The sequence below is a fragment of the Ovis canadensis genome, chromosome 26 (genome assembly GCF_042477335.2).
Source record: "Ovis canadensis isolate MfBH-ARS-UI-01 breed Bighorn chromosome 26, ARS-UI_OviCan_v2, whole genome shotgun sequence".
NCBI lineage: Eukaryota > Metazoa > Chordata > Mammalia > Artiodactyla > Bovidae > Ovis > Ovis canadensis.
Genome location: NC_091270.1, coordinates 30,185,696 through 30,210,492, shown reverse-complemented (window position 1 = coordinate 30,210,492; position 24,797 = coordinate 30,185,696). Strand labels below are relative to the sequence as shown.

Sequence of the window (24,797 nt, the reverse complement as noted above, 5' to 3'; positions counted from 1 at the left end):
TATTGAAATTTGGGATTCCACTTGGTACAATGACAGGCAAAGATACTTGGAAACAACTCTTCTCTCCAGCAACAACTGAAAATGCTGCTGGATTGTGTGTGTTGGGGGGAAGGTAACATCAGACACAGACCAAGATCTAGAGAACTGGGTGTATCTGACAATCGGCACCATAGTTCTCCTCCATTCAAACGCTGACCTCAAAAGCAGCCCCTGAGAGTCTAAGACACTAACCTGAGATTTTTTTTTTTTTTAACCTGAGATTTTAACAGGATCTCAGCATGGGGGAAATGACAAAGATTGGCATTCACAGGTCACCATGGAGAAGAGATATAGAAAACATCCTAGGCTTTCAGTTGTGATAATAACTTCGGGTAAGAATGCACTAGAAGCAGACAGGGGGTGACGACCTCTGGATGACTGAAGCCCTTATAAAGCCCAAGCTGAGCCTCAAGTCATCTTCAGTTCAGTTCAGTCATTCAGTCTTGTCTGATTCTTTGCGACCCCATGGACTGAAGCATGCCAGGCCTCCCTGTCCATCACCAACTCCCAGTGTTTCCTCAAACTCATGTCCATTGAGTCAGTGATGCCATCCAACCATCTCATCCTCTGTTGTCCCCTTCTCCTCCTGCCTTCAATCTTTCCCAGCGTCAGTGTCTTTTCAAATGAGTCAGCTCTTCGCATCAGGTGACCAAAGTATTGGAGTTTCAGCTTCAGCCTCAGTCCTTCCAATGAACATTCAGGACTGATATCCTTTAAGATGGACTGGTTGGATCACCCTTTGCAGTCCAAGGGACTCTCAAGAGTCTTCTCCAACACCACAGTTCAAAAGCATCAGTTCTTCAGTGCTCAGCTTTCTTTATAGTCCAACTCTCACATCCATACATGACCACTGGAAAATCAAATCATCTTCGTCTCTGACTAAATCCACTCTGGGTTGGGACCTCCCCAGAGGTCCTCTAGTATAGACTCAGTGCTCCCAGGGCAGGGGGCCTGGATTCAATCCCTGCTCAGGGAACTACATCCCACATGCCACAAATGAAAGATCCCATGTGCTGCAAGTGAGACCCGGTGCCAGACAAGTAAATAAATAGTTTAAAAAGTAAATTCACTCTGGGTTAAGATGGTCTGCCTGCAGCCTACATGCCCATGATAAGCAAAAGCATATGCTTTCCAGAAGAAGTTAATAACATACAGAGCGTCAAATGATAGCTACAATTTTCCATATACAACAGAGAGCATTCAGCTATTAAAAAAAAAAAAAAAAACAGAATATGGGGAAACAAGGCCTGACTGAAAACTCAGGGGAAATAAATAGACCAATCTTGACTGAAAAATCACGAGAAACACAGTAGACAGTAGACTCAAACCCACTGATCCAGATACCAGAAGACCTAAAGAGAGGCATGATAAGAGGACTAAGTGACAAAATGGAGACTTGTGCTAGTAAACTAGAACCTTTTCTAGAAAGTGAATTCTAGAGCTGGAGACAGTGCTCCAGCTTAAATAGGCAAAAGGATGAAAAAAGGCAGGAAAAAATGTTCAAGACATACGGGACATCGTGAAACGGCCACATGAGGAAGGATTGGAGACAGAGGATAAGACACAAGTGATATTTGAGAGACGATGTTTGAGAACTTTCCAAAATGGACAAGAAATATCAAGTCACAGACTCAAGAAGTGCTGTGAAACCCAGGAGAGAACACCGTGGCTATGAGAACTGCTGACTCCTCAGACGATGAGAAAATCTTCAAGGCAGCAGCAGAAAATTGTGCAGAGAGGCAGGGATAGGACTGACAGCCAACTTTCCAACAGAAACGTTGGAATCCAGAAAGACAATACAGTGATACTCCCAAAGCGATAGAAGGAAAGCATTTCTCTGTATTCAGTGAAAAATATCCTTCAGAAATGGAGGCAAAATAATGATTTTTTTCTAGAGACAGAAAACTGAGAGAATTAATTGCCAACAGGTTTAGAGTAGAGGAAAGGCAAAACTCTTTAGGCAGAAGAAAAATGATCACAAATGGAAGCGCAGAGATGGAGGAAGGAATGAAGAGCCACAGAAAGAGTAAGTGTGTAGAAAAAGATAAATTAATAATAATAATATTTCATAATAAATTTTAGATTAAAAATTCATAAGGAATTAAAATACATGACAAGAGAAGCGTAGAAGGTGGGAGAAATGTAAAATTCAGAGTTGAAGTGTTCAGATGTCTTTGCATTGCCTGGAAAGTTTTGGGAGTACAAATTTATATTTCAATAAACCAATATTTCAATTAAAAAATATCATCTTTAGGGCACTATGCCAGATAGAGGTTAATTAAAATATATAAATACACGGTAATAGGAGAAAATTGAACAATAATAATTGTACATACATAATCTGAAAGGAAATAAGAAAGGAGACAAAAGCTATCAAATGAATCATGAATTCAAGACATGTATTTGGATGGCTGATTTAAACACAAAAATTTCCTTAAGTCCATTACATGTAAAAGTTTTTTTTTTCCTAATATTTCATTAAATACTCCGATTAATCTGAAAGAGTCTATTTATATAAAGTTCAAAAGCAGGTAAAGCTAATCTACAGTGTTAGAATGGTGTTTACACTTCGAAGGGCAGTGACTAAAAGGGGGCGTGAGAAGGTACTCGTATGTGAAGGTCATGTTCTGTTTCCTGGGCTGGGTGCTGGCTACACAGCTGTATTTACTTTGTCAGAATTTGTTCAACAGTACATTTATCATTTATTCATTTGTATGTGTTTTTGTTAAGCTTTAATAGAAATTTACATTAAAAACAACTATTGTCAGGCTGGATTAAAAACAAAAACCAATATATGCTGCTTATAAAAGATGTACATTGGGACTTCCCTGATGGTTCAGCAGTTGAGACTCCAAGCTTCCACTGCAGGGGGCAGAGGTTCCATTCTTGGTCAGGGAACTTAAAATCCCAGATGCTGTGCAGTAAGGCCAAAAATGTGAAACAAAACAACTTACATTAAAATGTTACTTACATTAAAATGCAGAAATGTTTAAAGTGATAGCATTTTTTAAAGACACAGCACACAAACACTCACCAAAGGAGAGCTGGTGTAGCTATAACATTAGCTAGTGCAGACCCTAAGCTTAGACTATTTTTAAATAAAGAATAACAGTTCACATTGATATAAAATTTCAATCTACCAAGAAGTTGTAATAATTTTAAATTTTAATGCTCCTAATTACACAATCTAAAAATAAATAAAGCAAACATTGATGAAACTAAAAGTAACGAGTAAATTCACAATGATGATAGATTTTTAAGACATCTTTCTCAGTAATAGATAAAAAAATAGAAAATGAAAAGGTTAGAAAGATACAGAAAATTTATGCAACATAATTAACATATTTACTTAATTGATATTACTAGAACTCTGTACCCAGCTACTGCTAAATACCCATCACTCCCAAGTGTACATGGAACATTTGTCAAAAATGACCATATGTTAGCCATAGGGCATTTCTCAACAAACTGGAACTACATGAAATTATACAGAATGTGTTCTCTGACTACAGTGCAATTATGGTCGATAATAGAAAAATTTAATCCACATATTTGTAAAATAACCAGAGACTTCTAAATAGCTCATAGTTCAAAGAAGTAAGTATGGAAATTTGGAAAATATCTTAGACTGAGGAATAATGAAGATACTACATATAACACAGTAGAATGCAACTAAAGTCATTCTTAAATGGAAATTAGTAGTTACACATCCAAGTGATGACAAGGGTGGAGAAACACAGGCTCATATAGTGCAGGGAGGAGCAAATTAATTTAACAGCTTTGAAAGACTCTTCAGAACTATCTAATAATAAAGGTGAACATACATATATCCCAAATTTAGCAAATCTATTCCTATGCAGATTACAACAGAAATGCATACCTAAGTGCATCCAAGAATGTGTACGAGAATGTTTATATCAGCACTATTCATAATTTTTAAAAAGTGGATATTCATACTAGAACTTTTATATCCTAATGGGTCTTTTAGAAGGAAGTTGGAAGTTACAACTAAAAAATATGTCTTTGGTTTCTTATTACAAAAATAAAAGGTATCTATTTTAGGGAAGTTTGTTCAATTCAATAATAATAGGAATTTAAAAGTCAACTATGATCCTTTTGTATCAGTTAGAAACTACTTAGCGCAAATTTTAGAAAAGCTAGCCAACAGTGTATAATGGCTAAACACATAGGAATTTCTTTGTATCACATAAGAAGTATGTACTTTATGTGGTTCAGCAGCGTAACTTGTCCGTTGAAAAACCTAGGCTCTTTCTATCCTTCTGTTCCATACTGGCATATTAACTTTTTATCTTCACGCTTGTGGACTCATGGTTTTGAAACGGCTGCCACCAGTCCAGAGATCATATCCTTACAACCTGCATTCCTAACTGCCAAAGGGGAAAAGAGAGCGCTGGCATCTCATGTTTACTTTTCATGTGGAAACAAAGCTTCCCACTCGAAGCATCTCAGCATCAATGCCAGTGGTGGGTCATGTGACCATTCCTAGCCATGAGTGAGCCTGGGCGCTTGAGAAATTTTCCTCTTTTTCTAAGGGATGGAAAGGAACTTCGGAATGACTTCAGTTTAGCCAAGAAGAAGTCTACCGAATCAGCCACTGAAATTTTACCCTTTCTTATATTTTGTTATATTCACTTCCATTCTTTCTTAGACATAATCATCTTTTAAATATTTACAAAAATGAGATAATTCCTTTACCAACTATTCACTAGCCTTTTTTTCACATAAAATAGTGTGCCAGTGAATACAAATGACATAATTTTAATTCTTGTATGGCATTTCATTATTTGGATGTGCCGTAATTTAAACATTCCTCTACTACCAAATGTTTAAATTGCTTCTTAATTTTATATTCTAAATAATATTGTATTAAAGATGCTTGTATATGCAATTTTATTTTCTTAGAATATGTCTTCTGAAGTGGCTTGCAAGGCAAAGCATGTATACAATCAAAAATGGCAAAAGTATTACCTAACATTGCCACTATAGAGGAGCGCGACCCAGAAATTCACTCCTAGGCGTATGCCCTCATATTGGTGTTTTTCAAACACTGGTCTTGATTCCCAGGGACAGTGATATTAAATATGGATCGCAAACCAGTGTTTTAAAAAACCTACATAAAACAGAACAAGAATATTAGCAGGCATCGCACATAGTTTGGCACAACATCTGTTTCTTCTGTGAGTGTGTGTTCTGTGCTGCATCATGAAGCAAAATGAGTATTTTGCCACGGGTGACAAAAAGTTTTTTTTAAATGTTCCCATAGAGGAATGCTCGTGCGTGCCTCTTGATTCCAGCACTCATTTTTTATTTCTGCTTCTTGTTAACTGTCTTGATAAGAAGTTCTGTAACAGTAACAAATTACAGTGGTGATGGCAATGTTCCTATTCGCTTCTGACCTAAATGAAAATGTGTCCCATGAAGTTTTGAAATGTAGAATTTTCACCATTGTTAGTAACTAGTCTGTCAGTGAAGTTTTCATTTCCTCTTTACATCAAGTTTCATAGAGGTTTTCTTTTTTATTTATAATGAGTTGGATTTATTTTTAGTTAACTGTTATGATTAATTTCTAGCTTTATTACCTGTGGTCAGAGATAATATGCATTGTGCGATAAAGTTTCTACTTTTGGGAAGTTACTGAGATTTTCTCTGTGGATGAGAATATGGTCAGCTTTTCCAACTGTTGTATTTTTATAATAATTCCATTCTTATAAGAATTCTATAATAATAAGATTCAATAATAACATTATATAATAATAAGATAAATATTCAATGTCTATTGACTACAACTTGGGCTTCCCAGGTGGGTCAGATGGTAAAGAATTCGCCTGCAATGCAGGATACCCTGGTTTGATCCCTGGGTTGGGAAGATCCCCTGGAGGAGGGCATGGCAACACACTCCAGTTTTCTTGCCTGGAGAATTCCATGGACAGAGGAGCCTGGTGGGCTACAGTCCATAGGGTCGCAAAGAGTTGTACATGACTGAGGTGACTGAGCTCACACACACATTGAATACAACTTATTGATACTAACATTGAAAGCCTCTGTATCTTTATGTAGCTATATCTTATATATTTCTTTTTTCTTTATATCTTGAGCTGTCATTAAAGTCTCCTACCAAGACTGTAATTTTGCACTTTATATTTCCAAGCCTTCTGTGTGTTGTGTTGTGTATATTTATGGTACATAAATACTAATTCACATTCTAAATGATTAATGTGGATTTGTAGCTGTTTCAGGCTTATGAGACCATAATCAACTTTAATACTATTGATAGACGTGATTTTTTTGGTTTCCTTTCGGTGGGTTTCTTTGGTCTACTCTTTTATATCTAATATTTCTGTGTCCTTTTACTTAAACTATAAAAAAATAGTTTATAGTTACTTCATGTTGACATTCTTGCAAGAATAGAGTGTAACCCATTCACATTTGTTTTGAAACAAGTATATTTGATTTTCCCTTTAATTATGCTTTCAGTATTAGTGCTTCTTGGAAGTTTCTTTTCTAAAAAAACTTCTCATGTACTTTGATTTTTATGCATCTTTTTTTTTCCTTTAGTGACTTAGAAGTTATGCATACAGTTTTTTCTGTATATTCCAATCATTTAAAATCAGTGTCTAGAATAAAAGCTATATATTATTGATTCCTTCCTGCTAACAAAAATAAAAATGCTTTTATTTTCATTTTTGTTGAAATAACTTGGAACTTTGGATACAGGTTATTATATTAAACATTTTAAAAATATGCATCTTATTTTTCAAAAAAAATTTTCACATAACTACATTAATACTTATTACTAATACTTAACTGTTTTTTGAGACTTCATCATTTGCTGTTGCTTTATTTTAGAACCCTATCTTATTCATTCTTAGATTCTTTTATTTTGACTTATTTCTCAATAAACTTGTGTAAATCTTAATAGTATTGCAATATCTCTGTCCTTAGTTTCCATAATTTCTGTCCATGCATGTCTGAATTCATCAGGTACTGTTTTAAAAGAATTACCTGAAGTTTCAGAGTCAGGTAACCCTAGATTCTAATGCCAGCTCCTCCTCACACTTGCGCTGTGGCAGTGGGAAAATCTCGCCGCCTTTCTGCCTCAGTTTCTCCTGATAAAATGGAGGCACGATCCAGTATTATATAGGATACATAAGGATTATACCAAGTTTACTTGGGACTCGTTTTCTCTGGGCTACAAGAAAGCTGACCGTCTGGCCTCCAGACCCCTCCTTGCCTGGGAATGTTGCTGTACTTGCTGGTCTCCACACACCTCATTGTTTCTCCCTCTGAACTCCTGTTTCCACCGCTCTCATCACCTGGGGCATCTCTTTCTTTCCACCTCCATCCCCCAACAGGTCGGCCAGACGCAGTCTATGAGACTGAGTGCAAATGGGGATTCGAGGAAAGCTTCCAGGAGGAAACAACTTCTGAATTACACGTGCCTGTGTCTGAGTCCCCTTACCACCCAGGAAACAGGCACCTCACTTTAGATTTCGAGTCTGACACTGTTTTCACAAGGTCCTATCCCACTAGGCTAGATTCTAGAACAAAACCGGATGGAGATGCTATGTCTGAACATAGTGACCTACTTGGTGCCCAAGAAATAGACTCAACTATTTTAAACTGAGGCTGGCTCACTCCTCTCCTGCTCTATTTTCTGATGATAAGGTTTGGTGTCTCTTTCTCAGGGCAACCATTTCAGCTTGTTCAGGGCCTGTGATGAAAAAACTGAGGCCACAGCAGCTCCTAACATCTAAATGCCTTTCATTCTTTTACTTCATTTTGGAAGAGGCAAGAGTTTAGCTTAGAATCCTTGCTTGAACTCAGTGATTTTTAGGCATTTCCATCAGTACAGTACTTCTGAGTCCAGTCATTATTATTCCCAGGCTAGTCAGATACTACCTTATACTTGATACTGGGCTTCCCTTGTGGCTCAGCTGGTAAAGATTCTGCCTACAGTGTGGGAGACCTGGGTTCGATCCCTGGGTTGGGAAGATCCCCTGGAGATGGGAAAGGCTTCCCACTCCAATATTCTGGACTGAAGAATTCCATGGACTGGATAGTCCACAGGGTCGCAAAGAGTCAGACACGACTGAGCGACTTTCGCTTTCACTTTCTCTGCTTGATTCTAGAACAGGCAAAGATACACTAGAAGAATTAGTAGTTGTAAACATTCTATAGAAAAAAAGTTTTAATTGAGACATTTTGTGTTCTAATTAATTTTTGTCATTGTTTCAAACTGAGAAAGATAACCATTAACCAATTTTGCTAGTTCTTGTCAGAAGATACCAGTGTTGTATCATCATTCATTGTTCAGTCACTCAGTTGTGTTCGACTCTTTGCGATCTCATGGACTGCAGCATGCCAGGCTTCCCTGTCCTTCACTATCTCCCAGACTTTGCTCAAAGTCCATTGACTCAATGTCCATTGAGTCTGTGATGCCATCTGACCATCTCACCCTGTCACCCTCTTCTCCTCCTACTCAAATGTTATATAGAAATGACATTTAAGACCCACTTAAACAAAATTAGAGCTAAATACACCACCTATCACTAATACATTTTTATTTAATAAAAAGAAACAAAAATTTTTGTTTCGACTAATGTTATTTGCTTCCTAAAATTGTCCTATGACCCTACCTTGATTACTGAAGAAGGTAACCATTTACCATCTTTCTCCTCCTTAGGCTGTGAAGTTGAGATTCTTGGTGTCAGACCTACTTACTGCCTGGAGTATAAATCTGTCCCAACGGATATCAATTTTGTCAACGCAGTCAGCGGCGCTCTTGATGTCTTCAAGTGAGTGTCCCAAATTCTTAGCCATGCCAGTGTTCTTCCTTGTTTCCAGGACCAATAAACAATGCTCAAGTGGATTAGGAACCCTTTGGGAGAGGTGGCACAATGTTTCAGAGAGGTGGTGAGCCTTTCACGTGGTGATTGCTACCTGCTAGCGTGAGAAATTTTAGGTAGGAGCGGTCTTTGGAAACACTGAGTCGACAGCAAGGAACTCTCCGGGTATTTGGGACTTTCTTCTTTATGCTGATGGATAGTAGAGAAGCCACGTGAACGTCAGCATTTCTCTAATCATGATATAGTGAATGCTTGTCTCTCAGAAAACATTGATAAGTTTTTGGCAAAAAAAAAAAAAAAGGGAGGGGGGAGATCTGTGGTGGAAAACGTTTGGAGAAATTGCCTACTCTGCCATCTTCTTGGAAACGTACAAAGCCTATTGGCATATTAGAACATAAAAGCTTTTTTCTTCTTCCCCATGGAACTATCGTCACACCCGGTTTGAAAAACGCAGAAGTCAGTAGAGCTCTCCTGAATAGCAGGTGAGAGTCAGGGAAACTGACTTAACTTCTAAGTCCTGAATTTTTTCATAGTCAACAATTTCAACTATCCCTTTAAACTGCCTCCATTTCTCTCTGCCTAATTCCTTCTTTTCAATCCACTTCAGTAAGGAAAATGGATGTGACATCCTGAACATTTTTGTGTTGCAAAGAGATCTGGACAGAATGGATGTGACATCCTGAATTTTTTTATATTGCAAAGAGATCTGGACAGAATCCTAAGGTGATGGGAGATCTGGGTGTCCCTGAAACCCCAGGGCTGGGGGCCCCACATAGCTTTCAGGTAACTGGGCTCATGGCCACATGTCCTTCTGGCATGGTTCCTGGGCTGGAGGCTATAAAGGGCCAGAAACAGATCTGTAGGCGTTCCCATCCGTCGCTGCTCACCCGGCCCCTCCATTACAAATGAGCTGACCTGTGATGGAGACCAGACCCATGTGGAAAACAGCTGGCCACCAAGAATTTGTCAGCTAAGCTCCAAACAGGCAAGCACACTCAGCCCTTGGAGACTCCGGTCCCTCATGAATCAACGCGCTCCCACATAGACGTCTTTCACAAAAGGCATGCATATAAATCCCCAAATCGCAAGCATCGCAGCTCCAGTGTTCCTGGCATCTGGGGTTGACAGCTTCCTGACACAAAGCCATCAGGTAAACCTGTGAGACTTACTAGCTTTCTGACCACATGGAGATTTATGAATATGCCAAATAGCCTTAAAGAAGCCAGCCCAGTGGCTGCTGTATTAAGGTGCAGTGTCTAAAACGTAGTGACCTAAAAGCATTTCCTTGAACTTCAGGGCAACCAGTCAACCTTGTGAAATTCTCCCCGCGTCCAAGCCCCACCCTGGAGGTGTGCACAGTAAACATAGGATGTACTGTGTGGACCCACACGTCTGGGATGCTCCAGGCTCAAGTACATAAGGCAGCTAAACACAGAAGCATGTCTGAGGGCATGATTTTGGGGAAAGTTCTATTATGCACAGACATGGTGAAGGAAATGCCATCAGCCCATCAGTGTAATGAACATGGGCCTCAAAAAAGTTTAGGGATAGGTATGAACGTGCCATTCCCGAGTAAAGAACTTTTCCCCACCGTCTACATTATGGGGACTCTCAGGGACGTTCTGTTCTCTGCTGTCTATAAATGCAGGGGGATTTATTATTAGTCATCCACATGTTAGCAAGTATGAATGATGATAATATTATTTGTGAGAAATGACCAAATAATAACTGAATCCAGTCCCCACCATGGGGGACGGGCTGAAGCTGAAACTCCAATGTTTTGGCCACTTGATGTGAACAGCCAATTCATTGGAAAAGACGCTGATGCTAAAAAAAATTGAGGGCAGGAGAGAAAGGGAGAACAGAGGGTGAGATGGTTGGATGGCATCACCAACTCAATGGACATGCGTTTGAGCAAGCTCTGGGAGATGGTGAAGGACAGGGAAACCTCGTGTGCTGTTGTCCATGGGGTCACAGAGTCGGACATGACTTAGCAACTGAACAACAACATCATGGAGGAGAGAGGACACGGTATTTGTTAAAGAAGGACCAGTCTGTTTCATTCTAAAAAGAGAAAATCACGCTTGACTGGCAATTTCCCTTACCTTGAAAGCCATGTCTCCTACAAACCATGAATGAAGTACACCTCGAGGTATGAGAACGTCACGGTATCATTAAAGGTAGTGCCCTCTTGATGAGTATGACCGTGGAGAAGGAAGATGCTGGGCTGAACCTGCTCTGGACTCCATCCCTGTGCAGTGAATGGCATCCGTGTGGACATTCGAAAGCCTGGGCTTGTGGAGCAAAGGGTCCTGACCTCGGATGTAGAAGGTCCACAATTTCCAGTCCTAGCCATGACTCCCCCTGGAGAAGAGATAGGCTACCCTCTTCAGTATTCTTGGGTTTTCCTGGTGGCTCAGACTGTAAAGAATCCATTTGCAATGTGGGAGACCTGGGTTCGATCCCTGGGTTGGGAAGATCCCCTGGAGGAGGGTGTGGCAACCCATTCCAGTATTGTTGCCCGGAGCATCCCATCAGAGGAGCCTGGTGGGATACAGTCCATGGGGTCACGAAAAATCAGACAAGACTGAGAGACTAAGCACACAGCACAGCAGCCGTGACTCGGGTCTGTGAGGCCTTGAGTAACTCCTTGCATCCCTTTTGGCCTATTTCCTCACCTGCAAAATCTGCCAAAGCTTTTCTCTGGGGATGCTCTTCACCACAGACCCACAGCCTGGAGGCCCATACAACAGAGCTCACGCCAGGAAATGAGAGCGACTGAACCTTTGCCACGCCTTACACTGGCCTTCTTGGGGTTGGCGGGACCGGATAGCCGAATGAGAACCATTTCCACAAGTCAGTTGGGCTAAGAAGAATGTTTTCCCATTGGTGCGGGCTGCTGAGTCCTTTCAGCGTGTTGGGTCAGGATGTCGAGTCAGCCCCACCGGGGTCTCAGTGCTGGCTCTGCTTCTCATGAGCTGAGTGATATGGAAAACCATCCTGAACTCTCTGTTTTTGCTATTTGTGCCTGATAGGGTTGCTGTAAGGATGAATTCTGATAATGCATAAAAAGCCCTCAACATAGTGCCTGACCCAGAATAGCTATCATTTATTGAGGACTTGGGGCTTCCCCTCTCTGTGCCTCAGCTGTAAAAAAATCCACCTGCAGTGCAGGAGATTCAGGTTCGATCCCAGGGTTGGAAAGATCCCCTGGAGGAGGGCATGGCAACCCACTCCAGGATTCTTGCCTGGAGACGTCCATGGGCAGAGGAGCCTGGCAGGCTATAGTCCATAGGGTCACAAAGAATCGGACACAACTGAAGCGATCTAGCATGCACACACACATTCAGCACTTACTATTATTATATCTTCAACCGACAGTTACAGAGCTCCTACTGTATGCCAGATCCTAGGCTGAGCTGAGACACAACGGCGAGTGAATGCACCCCAGGGAGAAAGAATCCCGCAGTTTAGAGGGGAGAAGGATGCACAAATGGGCGATTAGAGCACAGTGTGAAGAGTCACAGCCTGGAGATGAACCAGGAATGCTGCAGGAGTGCCCGGAAGGACTACCCAGCTGAGCCTGGGCATCCGGACACGCTCCTGGAGGAGGCAGCATCTCCCTGAGACCTGAAGGACAGGCAGGGGTGTTCGTTCGTGCAACCACGCTCTTGAACTACTCTGGGGTTCTTTTTCCCCTGCGGTAGATCGCAAGGCCCAAGGCACTGTAGGCGTTCAGGACACACATCCTCTCATTCTAAGGGTCAGGGAGACCACACCCAGAGAGACCTTGCTGCCTCCCTTGTGTGTTTAGATAGAGTTTTTCGAGATATGAGGCAGTCTGCCAAGAGTATTTGTTATTAATCTTTACGTAAAGTTCAAGCAAGGGAGTTAGCCTTCATTCCTTTTCCATTGCTTCCTCTTTTGTCAGTTGCTCGTACTGCTACACTCGTCATCACCAGCATCCTCACCAATGTAGTTCTGCTCCCCTGCTTTGGGAGGGGTTGGGGCAGGGCAGTCACGGTGGGAAGCCCCCTGCTGTGCAGGGCAGGGAGGGCACATGGCCCCGTGTTTTCTCTCCTCCCTGACTCCCTCAGCCTCCTAGTCCAGTTCATCTCTCTAGTTCCCACTCGGTCTCAGCCCCCCGTGGAGGCTTACATAGCTGTGTTTTTACCACCTGTACTCTGGCCCAGAGGGGGCATTTAGCCAGCACTGAGTCTTCCTGGGAGGCAGGAAGTGTGGTCAGTGCTAGAATTCACTCTGTGTCCACCCTAGAGCTGAGCCTTCCTGGGTGCCCAGGGAACAAGCGTGCTGGGGGTATCTGCTGATGTCAAGCCTTGAACACAAACCTGTCTGCCTCGCACAAGGTGGCCTGGTAAAGCTTGCTCTTATCCTTGCCAGTCACTTACACCTACCGCTCAGTGTTTTCTTTAGAGGCTTCCTCGAAGGCCAGCAGTAATGGGACAGCCGTTACTTGAATGATCGCTCCTCTTTTCTCTAATCTTCCGAAGGCACCGGGCAGGGAGGGGGCTCTTTCAGAACCGTCCCCTGCCTGTGGCCACCTCTTCCAACTCCTGGGTCCTGATGAGCTGAGGGGAGGCGACGCAGAAGCACATTCTGTGGCTCTCGCCACCAAGGTGCTCGGGCCTGGCAGGTCTAGACGCACTCTTCCTGTCTCTCCCTCGGAGAACCCGCTTGCTTGTTTTAGGGTGTCAGCTGTGCCCAGCCTACAGGCCTGCCCCCACCAGGGCCGCAGGTCGGGAGGGGAGAAGGCTGGGGGGCTTCTCTCAGCCGCATGTCTCTCCCTGCCCCCCAGGAGCGGCCAGGCGGACCTCGCAGCCATCTACTATGAGCGTGTCGATGTGGAAGGCCACCATTACGGGCCCTCATCGGCACAGAGGAAAGACGCAGTGAAGGCTGTGGACACCGTGATGGCGTACATGACCAAGTGGATCCAGGTGACCGGAAACCCGGCCCACGGACTAACCTCCCTCTGTCCCTCTCCTCTGTCTCCTGGACTGTCCCAGCCCTCGGCATCGCCCTTCTTACTCTGAGAGCTGACTGGGCCAGCTCGAGGGACTGGGGGTGGCGGTGGGGGGGTAGGTTCTCTTTTTCTTCATACAGTGAAAGTCGCTCAGTCGTGTCCAGCTCTTTGCAACCCCATGGACTATACCGTCCCTGGAACTCTCCAGGCGAGAATACTGAAGTGGGTAGCCTTTCCCTTCTCCAGGGGATCTTCCCAACCCAGGGATTGAACCCAGGTCTCCCACATTGCAGGCAGATTCTTCACCAGCTGAGCCCCCAGGGAAGCTTTTCTTCATATAGCGTCTCCCAAACACCGCAAGATCCCCTGTGAACAGCCAGGCCAGTGGTGCTGAAGTGACCTGATCTGCATGGCCGCCTGGCTCAGCGGGTGGGATGGGCCGATGCTTTACCCCAGGCCTATCAGTCCGGTCACCAGGTCGCCATGGGCATCGAAACCAGGCCTGGGTTCTCTCCCTGATCCTGCCACACCCTTACTGAATGACTTTAAGCAAAGTATTATTTCTTAATTTTATTTTTTTATGGCAGTATAGTTGGTTTGAAATGTGCTAATTTCAGGTGTATAGCAAAGTGATTCAGTTACACACACGCACACACACACACACACACACACACGGTTCTTTTTCATTATAGGCTATTACAACGTATTGAATATAGTCCCTTGTATTTTTACAGTATTCCCAGGTGGCCCAGTGGTAAAGCATACACCTGCCAAACAGGAGCCTCAGGAGACTCAGGTTCGATCCCTGAGTCAGGAAGATCCCCTGGAGGAGGGCATGGCAACCCACTCCAGTATTCCTGCCTGGAGAATCCCATGGCCAGAGGAGCCTGGTGGGCCACAGTCCATGGGTTTGCAAAGAGTTGGACAGGACTTAGTGACTAAACCACCACCACCATCACCATCTTATGTTCACTTTATATACCGTAGTGTATATGTTAATCCCAACCTCCTACTTTATCCTTCTCCTTCCACTTCCCCTTTGGTAGCCATAAGTTTGATTTCTATGCCCATGAGTCTAATTCTGTTTTGTAAATAATTTCATTTGAAACATTTTTTTAAAATTCCACATAAAAATGATATCATATGATATTTGACTTTCTCTGTCTGACTTAAAGTATTAATTTTTAAATTTTTCCTGGGCTTAATTTTTCAAACATGTGTAAAATGGGCAAGTGATAGTCATCATATTTCCCACATGAGTATGTTGCAAGCCCCAAAGAGGATGAAAACCGACCGGCTATCTTAAAAACCTGGAGCCTGTCTGTATCAGGTTCAGCATGGGCTCCCGGGCCTCCCTCCCCAAAGTGCTTCTGCTACGATTTTGAGCCGTGTTGCATTAAGGCAGACAATCAGATGATTAAATTCAGAACTGAGGATGAACTCTTTCTCCTAAAGCCCGTAAGTTAAGTAAGGACTTTGGGAAGGTCAGGTACACACTGCTATATTTAAAGCGGATAACCAAAAAAATCCTACTGTATAGCACAGGGAACTCTGCTCAGTGTTATGTGGCAGCCTGGGAGGGAGGGGAGTTTGGGGGTATAGAGTGGACACATGTATATGTACGGCTGAGTCCCTTCACTGTTCACCTGAAACCATCATAACATTGTTAATTGGCTATACCCCAGTACAAAATGAATGTTTTTGGTGTGAAAAAAATTAAAAAGAAAATGAAAACACCTCTTTGCAAGACAGCCAGTGTTGAGACGGCCCTTCTGTGGATGCCGTCCTGACCGCCTCTCCTGCCCCCCACCCGCCCCCAAGGAACGGGAGCTGCAGGACGACCTTAACGTCATCATCTTCTCAGATCACGGGATGACTGACATTTCCTGGATAGACAAAGTGATTGAGCTGGATAACTACATCAGCCTCCGTGACCTGCAGCAGCTGAAGGGGCGAGGGCCCGTTGTGAGCCTGTGGCCGGCCCCCGGGAAGCATTCTGAGGTAAGAAGGGTGGGTGGTGGGCCGAGTCGGAGGGGACAGGGGTGTCTGTGTTGGGTCTTTATCTGTAGTTTCAAGGCAGAAATGCTGGGCAACCTTGGGATGCCAGGACTCTGGAGATAGGTGACCCACGCGGCCCCTCCCTCACCGGGTGACTTCTGTCCAGCAGTTCATCCTCCCGTGTCTTCTCTTGTCTGAGATGAGCTCGGAACGTTAGTGGCTCTGAAGCGAGATGAAGGATGCGCAGTGCTCAGCTTGCCAAGGGCTCAGCCCCTCACAGGGCTGCTTTCTTCTTGGGCGACATGCAGCACGTGTTGGGCACAGCGGATGCCCGCACTGTGTGCTCTTCTCTGGAAGAGAGCGGCCAGTCTGGTCTGTTCCCATCAGGGCACGGGGAGAAGGTGACCAGTGAACCCGGGCTGAGGCTGCGTGTGTGATAGGTTGGCCAGGGATGGGACTCCAACCCTCAGCAGCTGAGCGGCTCCCTGACCAGCCTTCCTGCTGCACCTCTGTCCCGCCTGGGAGCTGGTAGCATTGTCGCCACCCTCCTGGGTGGCTCTGAAGCACGAGAAGCTTGCTGGGCCCACGGCAGGGACTGCAGACGGTCACCAAGGGCAGTGACTACCCCTGGAGAGTGCCATTCCCAAAAGGGTGTGGCAGTCCTTGCCCCCCAGGAACTGGGCACCTGGGATGGCAAGACCCCCACTCACCTGTCCCTCCGAACAATACTTCCATCTGAGTGGCTGGCACACCACACTGAGAAGCTAAAGGAGCAAGTGGCACCTCTGGCTGACTGCTTGGCCCTGTGTGGCCTGGTCGTCTCCCAGGGCAGGCCCTGGGGCTTCCGCCCCTCCTGGAGAGAATTGCTGTCTTCCTCCAGGGGTCCCACACCACCTGCAGTCAGGGCACCACCCGCAGGGAGCCAGGAATGGGCCTGAGCTGGGCCTGGCACCTCCACCCGTCCTCACAGCAGTGGTGTGGTTGGTGTTGATGGTGCGCTGGTGCAGGCTGTTGTGTCTTCCGTTTTGGCCCAGAGAGAGACACCCCTCCCAACCCTGCCTGCTCCCTCCCACCTAAGAGTCTGAGATCTGTCAGTGTGGGGTTGAGGAACACAGTGCCCATAAAGCTGTTCCCCCAGCCTCATCCCCTCCCCACACAGAAGCCCCGTGGTCAGCAAGTGCAGGCATTCAACTTGTGTGCTCAGCATTCCCGTGAACTCCGTAAGTGTGAAACTGGGAAGAATGCTTTCCACACTGGCAGCTCCCACAGTCAATGGCTTCTTGCAAAGAAGTTCTGTTCCATGGGCACGGAGCACCATCCGTGTCTCCAACTTGGTACCTGGGCCTCAGGATGCCAGAGCATCAGCGGCTCGAGCTTCTCGCTTCCAGTGTGGTGTGTACGTCAGGCAGGTGCAAGCTGCCTAAAGCGGTTGGTGGATTATTCAGGAGCAGGGGCTGTGTTTTTGGGTGACAGCTCGCCACATGATGGGCACAAGAGTTTGTGAGACCCCCTGCGTGCCATGGGAGTTTCCACTTAACTAAAATCTTTCTGGGGGTGCACCCTCCTTTCCTTAAGAATTATGGGTTTTCTAATATGGGAAATCATAACTCACAGGGCCATTAGAAACTTTCTACAGCCTAAAGACTCATTATTTTTCAGAGTTGAGTGGATAAACTCAATTTTCTATTCAGGTCTACCCAGGAATGAATGCCTGATTTGGCTAAGCACCAAAGACTCAACATCAGCCAGTTGGTTTTAATTTCAGCCATACAGATTTAAGCTGCTGTTAAATACTAAAAATACGTATAGGGTTTACGTGTTCGTCAGATCAGCAGTGTAATTACTGGCAAACAGTTACTAGTACTTTATTTTGTGGGGGGGGGGGCACATGGCATGTGGGATTCTAGTTCCCCGACCAGGGCTCGAACTCAAGCCCCCCGTACTTAGGAAGAATGGCGCCCTAACCACTGGACTGCCAGGGACATCCCTACTAGTTTTTTTAGAATCAGGTGTAGGTAGGACATGCTCTAGGTCTAATCAAAGAATAAATGCACTTCTTTGACCTTGGGGGTATTTAATCCCAGGCAGACCAATTTCCCATTCATATTTTAATTTTGCTATAGTATTTTTGACATCAGTTCAGTTCAGTTCAGTCGCTCAGTTGTGTCCGACTCTTTGCGACTCCATGAATCGCAGCACGCCAGGCCTCCCTGACCATCACCATCTCCCAGAGTTCACTCAAACTCATGTCCATTGAGTCAGTGATGCCATCCAGCCATCTCATCCTCTGCTGTCCCCTTTTCCTCCTGCCCCCAATCCCTCTCAGCATCAGAGTCTTTTCCAATGAGTCAACTCTTCACATGAGGTGGCCAAAGTACTGGAGCTTCAACTTTAGCATCCTTCCTTCCAAGGAACACCCAGGGCTGATCTCCTTCAGAATGGACTGGTTGGATCTCCTTGCAGTCCAAGGGACTCTCAAGAGTCTTCTCCAACACCACAGTTCAAAAGCATCAATTCTTCGGGGCTCAGCTTTCTTCACAGTCCAACTCTCACATCCATACATGACCACTGGAAAAACCATAGCGTTGACTAGATGGACCTTTGTTGGCAAAGTAATGTCTCCGCTTTTGAATATGCTATCTAGGTTGGTCATAACTTTTCTTCCAAGGAGTAAGCATCTTTTAATTTCGTGGCTGCAGTCACCATTTTTGACATAAGTAAGTTTTTATAAGAGGATCCTCTCCACCAGGTCCAATATATGGTCATGCATATGTAAGAAAGAGAATGCAAACCTGGTCCTTCTTGGTTCTCTTTACAGATATATAACAAAGTGAGGCGAGTGGAGCACATGACTGTCTACGAGAAGGAAGACATTCCGAGCAGGTTCTATTACAAGAAAGGGAAGTTTGTCTCCCCTCTGACCCTAGAGGCCGATGAAGGATGGTTCATAACTGAGGTAAACATAAAACACGACAAGACATCCATGATACAAATTCTATCAAACAGCCAAAGGTAAATAATTACTCACCTTTTCCACTTGAAAATGTTCGTTTTTTTTTACCCAACTCTCTCATTGGCTGTGTTTATTTCCTTCTTGAGAGAATTGAAAGGCTTGGTCAGATGACTGCAGATGCAAACGGGAGGCTCCGACCCAGAGCCAAGGTTTAGACTTCGTGGCTCCAGACTTGTTGTATTTTAACAAACGGGCCTTAACTCAATTACCCAGGCTTACACTGTAACCTATTCAGTTGAAAGCGGAACAATTACTGCGAACCAAAGCAATTGCTTTAGGGCAGTGAAGAGCCAGGAGAGGCTCCGCTTTGCTTTCACCTTAAAGAGCAGTGACTGGCAAACAAAAGTCCGCAGGCAGGTCCAGGTCTCGGGTTTGCCAGCTTGATTTTACAGAGCTTCTCTTGCCTTCTGAGTCCAAACCCTAATTGCCTGATGCCCTAAAGATCTCAGCAGCCTTCTCCTTGTCTGCCCGGACCCCATGCTCATTAGTCTCTTGCATCAGCTTTGATACCTGGCCAGATGGGAAAGCCCACCCCCCACCCTCTTCCAGGGGAATCTGCGGTCCCATGTACACTCGGTTCCCAGACAGGGCCTGAGTTCTTGTCGGTATGAATTTGAAGCTGGGCTGCAAACTGATCAGACTAGAGGGTAAAAGGGAGTGGCAGATGTTGGCCCACGAGGGTCGTTGTACAGTTGAATTTGAGGTTACGCATCTGTAGATTCAAACAACTGCAAATCAGAAATACTCCGGGGGAAAAAGATTCCCGAAAGTTCCAAACAGCAAAGCTTGAACTTGCTGAGTGTTGGTAACTATTTACATCACGTTTCCATTATATTTATAGCTATTTATATCACATTGCATTGCCTGTGGTATCATAAGTAATCCAGAGGTGATTTGAGATACCCAGGAGAAAGTGTGTCCTTATCTGCAAATGCTATGCCGTTTTGTACAAGAGACTTGAGCGTCCATGGAGTTTGGTACCCAAGGGGCTCATGGAAACAGTTCCCTGTGGACACTAAGGGACGATCATATCAGACCTAAGACTGGGGTTTAATCTGCCAGAGTGAGGGCAGGTGGCCATCAGCAGAAATACTGATCAGGCAAATGAATGGACATCTAGGGACTCAGGTATGGAAAACAGGGATTCCCTGATGTGAACTGCAGTTCACAAAGCTGGTTCTGAGCTTCCTAGAAGCCAACTCAAAGAGTAAAGTGCAATGACTATACAGTATATATTACTGTAACTCAAGGTGTATATAACATAAAAACATAAATGGTTCCTTAGAAAATCACGGTGGTCCCCAGTCCCCTTAAGAGAAATTTAGATATCTTTCAGCCAGTTTTTTGTGGTACCTTAGTCTCCTAGACTGAATATCTTAATCATTTTACTATCTTCAAATTTACAGATTTTTTATTTTCAAGATTCACATATGAAAATAATAATCTGATTCTTAGATTTAATAATCTAAGGATTTTAATTCCTGGTTAAAATTTATAATTTTCTAATTCATAAATTATAATTTTAAAAGTTACAATTTCTAATTTTAATTTATAATTTCTGATACTTAGATTTAATATTGGGGTTTTACTCTATCTTCTGAAAAATCCTAAAAGCGAGGACTCATTCTTTCCCTGCTTAGATTTTTTTTTTTCTTTTACATCTCCCTGCTGTTTACTAAACTTACTTGACTACGGAGAATCGAAAACGTCGCTCTATGCCCCTGTTGCTACTCTGTGCCAGGACTATTAATCTACCCCCATTCTTATTTGCAAAGTCTCTCCCCACGTGGTGACAGAACGCTGTGTTTGCTCTGTAACCTCCGTACCAGTGCCCAGCGAGGGATCTTGGGTTGCATCTGCAGCGGGACAGTTTCTCAGCTTTAAAAGCAGCTGCTCTGAGTCTGGGTTTGGCTATCAGAGGAGCTTTTTTTTTTCCTTCCTGGCTTAAATATGAAAACAGCTGAGTCAGGACAAATTGCTGCTGGTTGGGGCCAATAAAACAGAATCCCATCTTTCCTTCCTTTTCCCCTATAACCGCCATCCCATAAACATGCAAGATTTGGTTTCCTTGGCAAAAATGCCCTTCCCATATAAACACCAACTTTTGGCACCAACTTAAGTTCGGCAGGCTCTTAGGCAGCTGCTCCGACAGGAAGATACCACTGAGTTCTTTCTGTTTTTTATTTTTTTTTAATGGTTGCTCGGAGAGCTGTCACTGACAAAGATAAAGGCAGGGAAACAGATTGACTTTGTCACCTGGAATGGCACCATTACCCTGACATTATAAAAGCAAGGCCCCCTGCCTAGTGGCTCCCACGGTTTGTTTTTCATTGTGAGAGTTAATATACAGACTGGATTTCCAACTAGTGCCAGTACCTTCTCTGGCCTCCTCTCCTACAGGGGCAGGAAGCTGAATATGTTCATTTTCCCAGAAGACTAACCATGAAGTAGCAGAAAAGAAAAAAAAAAAAACAAACCCAGGCCACCTGCCTAGGTTAAGCCCCAGCCAGTCACACCTGCCAAGCTCCTCTCTTCAAGCATGGAAACAGGGCTTCCTAAATGGTGCCTCCACCCCTCTGTCTCTCTAAGACCTGGTCACCGTCCTCTGTAAACCCTCTCTTTGCATGTCCTTGTCAGGGGACAATGGTCACACCGTCACTGGAGCTTTTGAGCCATGCACGTGCACGTGGCTGCACTCACCGAGCCCCAGCCCATGGGGTTTCCCCACAGATCTTTTCACCCACCCAGGCTCTGCATCCATCCCTCCACCAGGGGGCACTTAGTAAGGGGCTGGGCAGGCTGTGTGTAGGTCACTCCGTCGCGTCCGACTCTTTTTGACCCTTTGGACTGTAGCCCACCAGGTTCCTCTGTCTATGGGGTTCTCCAGGCAAGAATACTGGAGTGAGTTGCCAGTTCCCTCCTCCAGGGGATCTTCCCGACCCTGGGATTGAACCCATGTCTCCTGTGTCTCCTGCATTGCAGGCAGATTCTTCACCCACTGAGCCACTGGAGTTGTCACAATGTCTAGGGTGGTCCAAAGACACTCAGGAGGCAGGCCCAGATGCTTCCCGGGGTGGAAGCTCCTTGAGGGCAGGTCTGTAGCATCTTAGCCTGGGTTTTCCTCTGTGGAACCTGGTACATGGCAGAGGCTCAGTACCTGTTTGTGGAATACGAAATTAAGAAAGGAATTCATAAATAGAGACAGTTGGTTCTTGACTACTTGTTGTTATTGTTCAGTCGCTCAGTCCTATCCAACTGTTTGCAACCCCGTGGACTGCAGCACGCCAGGCTTCCCTGTCCTTCATCACCTCCCAGAGTTTGCTCAAACTCACGTCCATTGAGTCAATGATGCCATCCAACCATCTCATCCTCTGTCATCCCCTTATCCTCCTGCCCTCAATCTTTCCCAGCATCAAGGTCTTTTTGACAAATTGTTTTATTTATAGGCTAATAAATGAGTGACTAAGTACCCAGAGAGGAAAGCTAAGTCAGGCCTTTCACCTGGACTAATTGTTAGTAGCCCTAGAAGAGATTTCAACAGAGAAAAGGTGTTGAAACCACCAGTGGCCATTGTCCTGGCCCAGTTAGCCCCCAGCTGGAGTCCAGGGGTGGGCAGACACCTCAGCTGTCCCCGGTCCTGCTCAGCTTCAGGGGCTGATTCCCATGCCCTCTCCTGGACAGTGTCCCCCTCCTGACACCGTGCTCAGAAAGGCGGCCAGATGCGGCCAGAAGCTGGTGAAAGATCGTGAGACGTGGAGCTTCATTGTGGATCCTCCGGACTCTTATCTGCGTGGAGAGAAATGCAGCAAATGCAGGCTTCAGCTTCCAAAAAAAGGCCCATATTGGTCTCCCGAGGAAAGATTTATTTCAAAAACCGGCAAAGGATATGAAATGCCAGGCTCAATTCTCAGGCCTGGGATTGAGCGGCAGTTAGGCCCCGGGCCCAAAATACTTGGGGAAATCAAGACAAGCTGGAGAGCGTGGCTCCTGAGTTTTAGCGGCAGCCGGAGTGGTTTCCCACGGGCCTGAGATGCTGGAGGTCCAGGATGCCTGCGTCGGGGGCTGGAAGCCGCTTGCCTTCTGGCGAGGACCAAGGTCATTGCCGTAAGCAGTTGGAGGGCACGCAATGCCCTCCTCACCCTCGGCGGGCTTCAGCAAGCACGATCTTGGGGGAAAGAAGTAGAAGGAAGCTCACCCGCTGGGCGCCCTGCTCCAGCTCTTCTCTCTTCTCTGAGGAATTCTGCCGCCTCTGGGCCCTGCTGTTCCTGCTGTTCGGCATTTCCCAATTTCCAGAACGAGGCTGTGCGTGGCAGTGGGCTTGCCAGGGTGAGACCAGGGCCTGGGGCCTAAGACATTAAATTCTGCTTTAGAAAGAGGCGGCCTTCTAAGACAGAGAAATGGTTGGGGGGACTTGTTTTCGCAGCAGGGTAGCAAACAAACATCTGAGGGTCTGTGACCACCGCTCCCAAGGGCTCTGAAGAGTCACCCCAAAGGAAGCCTCTTGAGAGGAGGGTTTAGAACAGTGATGCCACAAAGCCTGAGACACGGCGCTTTGTCACCTAGCTCGACCTTAACCCTGGCAGCAAAACCCCGGAGCCAGCCAAACCGTGCTGTCTTCCACAAGAGTCCCGACTGAGGCCTCTCCCGAGACATCACCGGGTGCCTTTTCCAGCCTGAGATGCTGTGAGTTTATTGCACTGTGGAGGGCAGGGGAAGCTCCTGTTACAACCCTGTGCTAGGGGAATAAGGTCGATTTCATTTGTATTAGGCCCGTTACACACCTTAGACAGGGGTTCACATGTTACTTACTGATTTTAATTGGACCTGATTTCACCTTTGTTCCCCAGCACCCTAGACACGGGGTGAGAGGCCTCATCCAGAGAGAAGGAGGGGACCCCACTTCTCAGCAGGAATTACACTTTTAGGGGCTGACACGAGGGATGGTGGTCAAGATGTATAACCATCAGTGAACCTGGCGCCAGCCGAGGATACTGGAAAAGCCAGTCGGCCGCCATGATTCCTCTTTGGAAAGCACCCCAAGTGAGCGACTCTGAGACTGACTCTGCACCCACGGCAGCTGAAACACAGACTCAGCGTGGCAACCAGCATAAGACAAAGCATTCTCAGGAAAGGACAGATAATCGTTGAACACAGCCTGGGACAAATGCCAGGTGAAAGACTCCCAGCGGTTTCCAGGCCCGACGATGCATCCCAGCCACCCAGGGGATGACTATTAAATAGACAGGGTCGCCGCCTTACCCACCTGTGAACCCAAACACCCAAAGTGAGACTCGGGATAAATTCAGGGTGCTGTGTGCACAGCCAGGCTTGGGATCCAGCAGTGTAGACAGCGTGTTTCCAGGGAGAGATGGGAGAGGAGGTCACCCAGGCAGAGCAGGGCTACGCAGACAAGGCCCCCACCAGCGACTGTGGTCAGGGGACGGAACCCACGGAGGATGGATTTCCACCTCCTCGGCCATCAGGGGAGAAGTCACTTTGGGGTGTGAGGTGAGAGCTGGAGTCCAGATGTTTTCAGACCTGGTGACCCTCCTGCCTCCTCAGGAATCATTTTCTCTGTGGCTTAGCTACTGTTTTCTGATCTGCTCCCAGGAAAAATTAAAAGGAGCTGGTAAGAACAGCACGTGCTAATATAGTCTCCAAATGCAGCAGTGTGAAGTGAGTAAATGCTGGACAATTCAGCAAAGCAAGTGCCTCAGCCACAGACAGACAACAGCGACTGCAGACTGTCCAGGCCGCCCTTTGCTTCTCCCCGGCCTTCCATCACTCCTGTCACCCTGACCCTCCTTCCCAGCGCCACCCCCATTTCTGACTGTGCCCCCACCCCACTCCCGACAGCTCAGCTCAGCTCTAGAAAGGAATCCAAAAATGCCGAGTC

The 24,797-nt window shown here is 45.5% G+C and overlaps 1 protein-coding gene across 1 annotated transcript in view; it reads left to right on the top strand.

The window, feature by feature from the left end:
* The window catches only part of ENPP6 (ectonucleotide pyrophosphatase/phosphodiesterase 6), an 80,382-nt gene that overhangs the window by 42,563 nt on the left and 13,022 nt on the right, over window positions 1-24,797 (top strand). Inside the window, exons 3-6 of the mRNA XM_069573199.1 lie at window positions 8,744-8,855; window positions 13,723-13,864; window positions 15,712-15,891; window positions 18,707-18,844. Coding sequence (XP_069429300.1) covers window positions 8,744-8,855; window positions 13,723-13,864; window positions 15,712-15,891; window positions 18,707-18,844 — 572 coding nt within the window. The remainder of the gene's footprint in view (window positions 1-8,743; window positions 8,856-13,722; window positions 13,865-15,711; window positions 15,892-18,706; window positions 18,845-24,797) is intronic.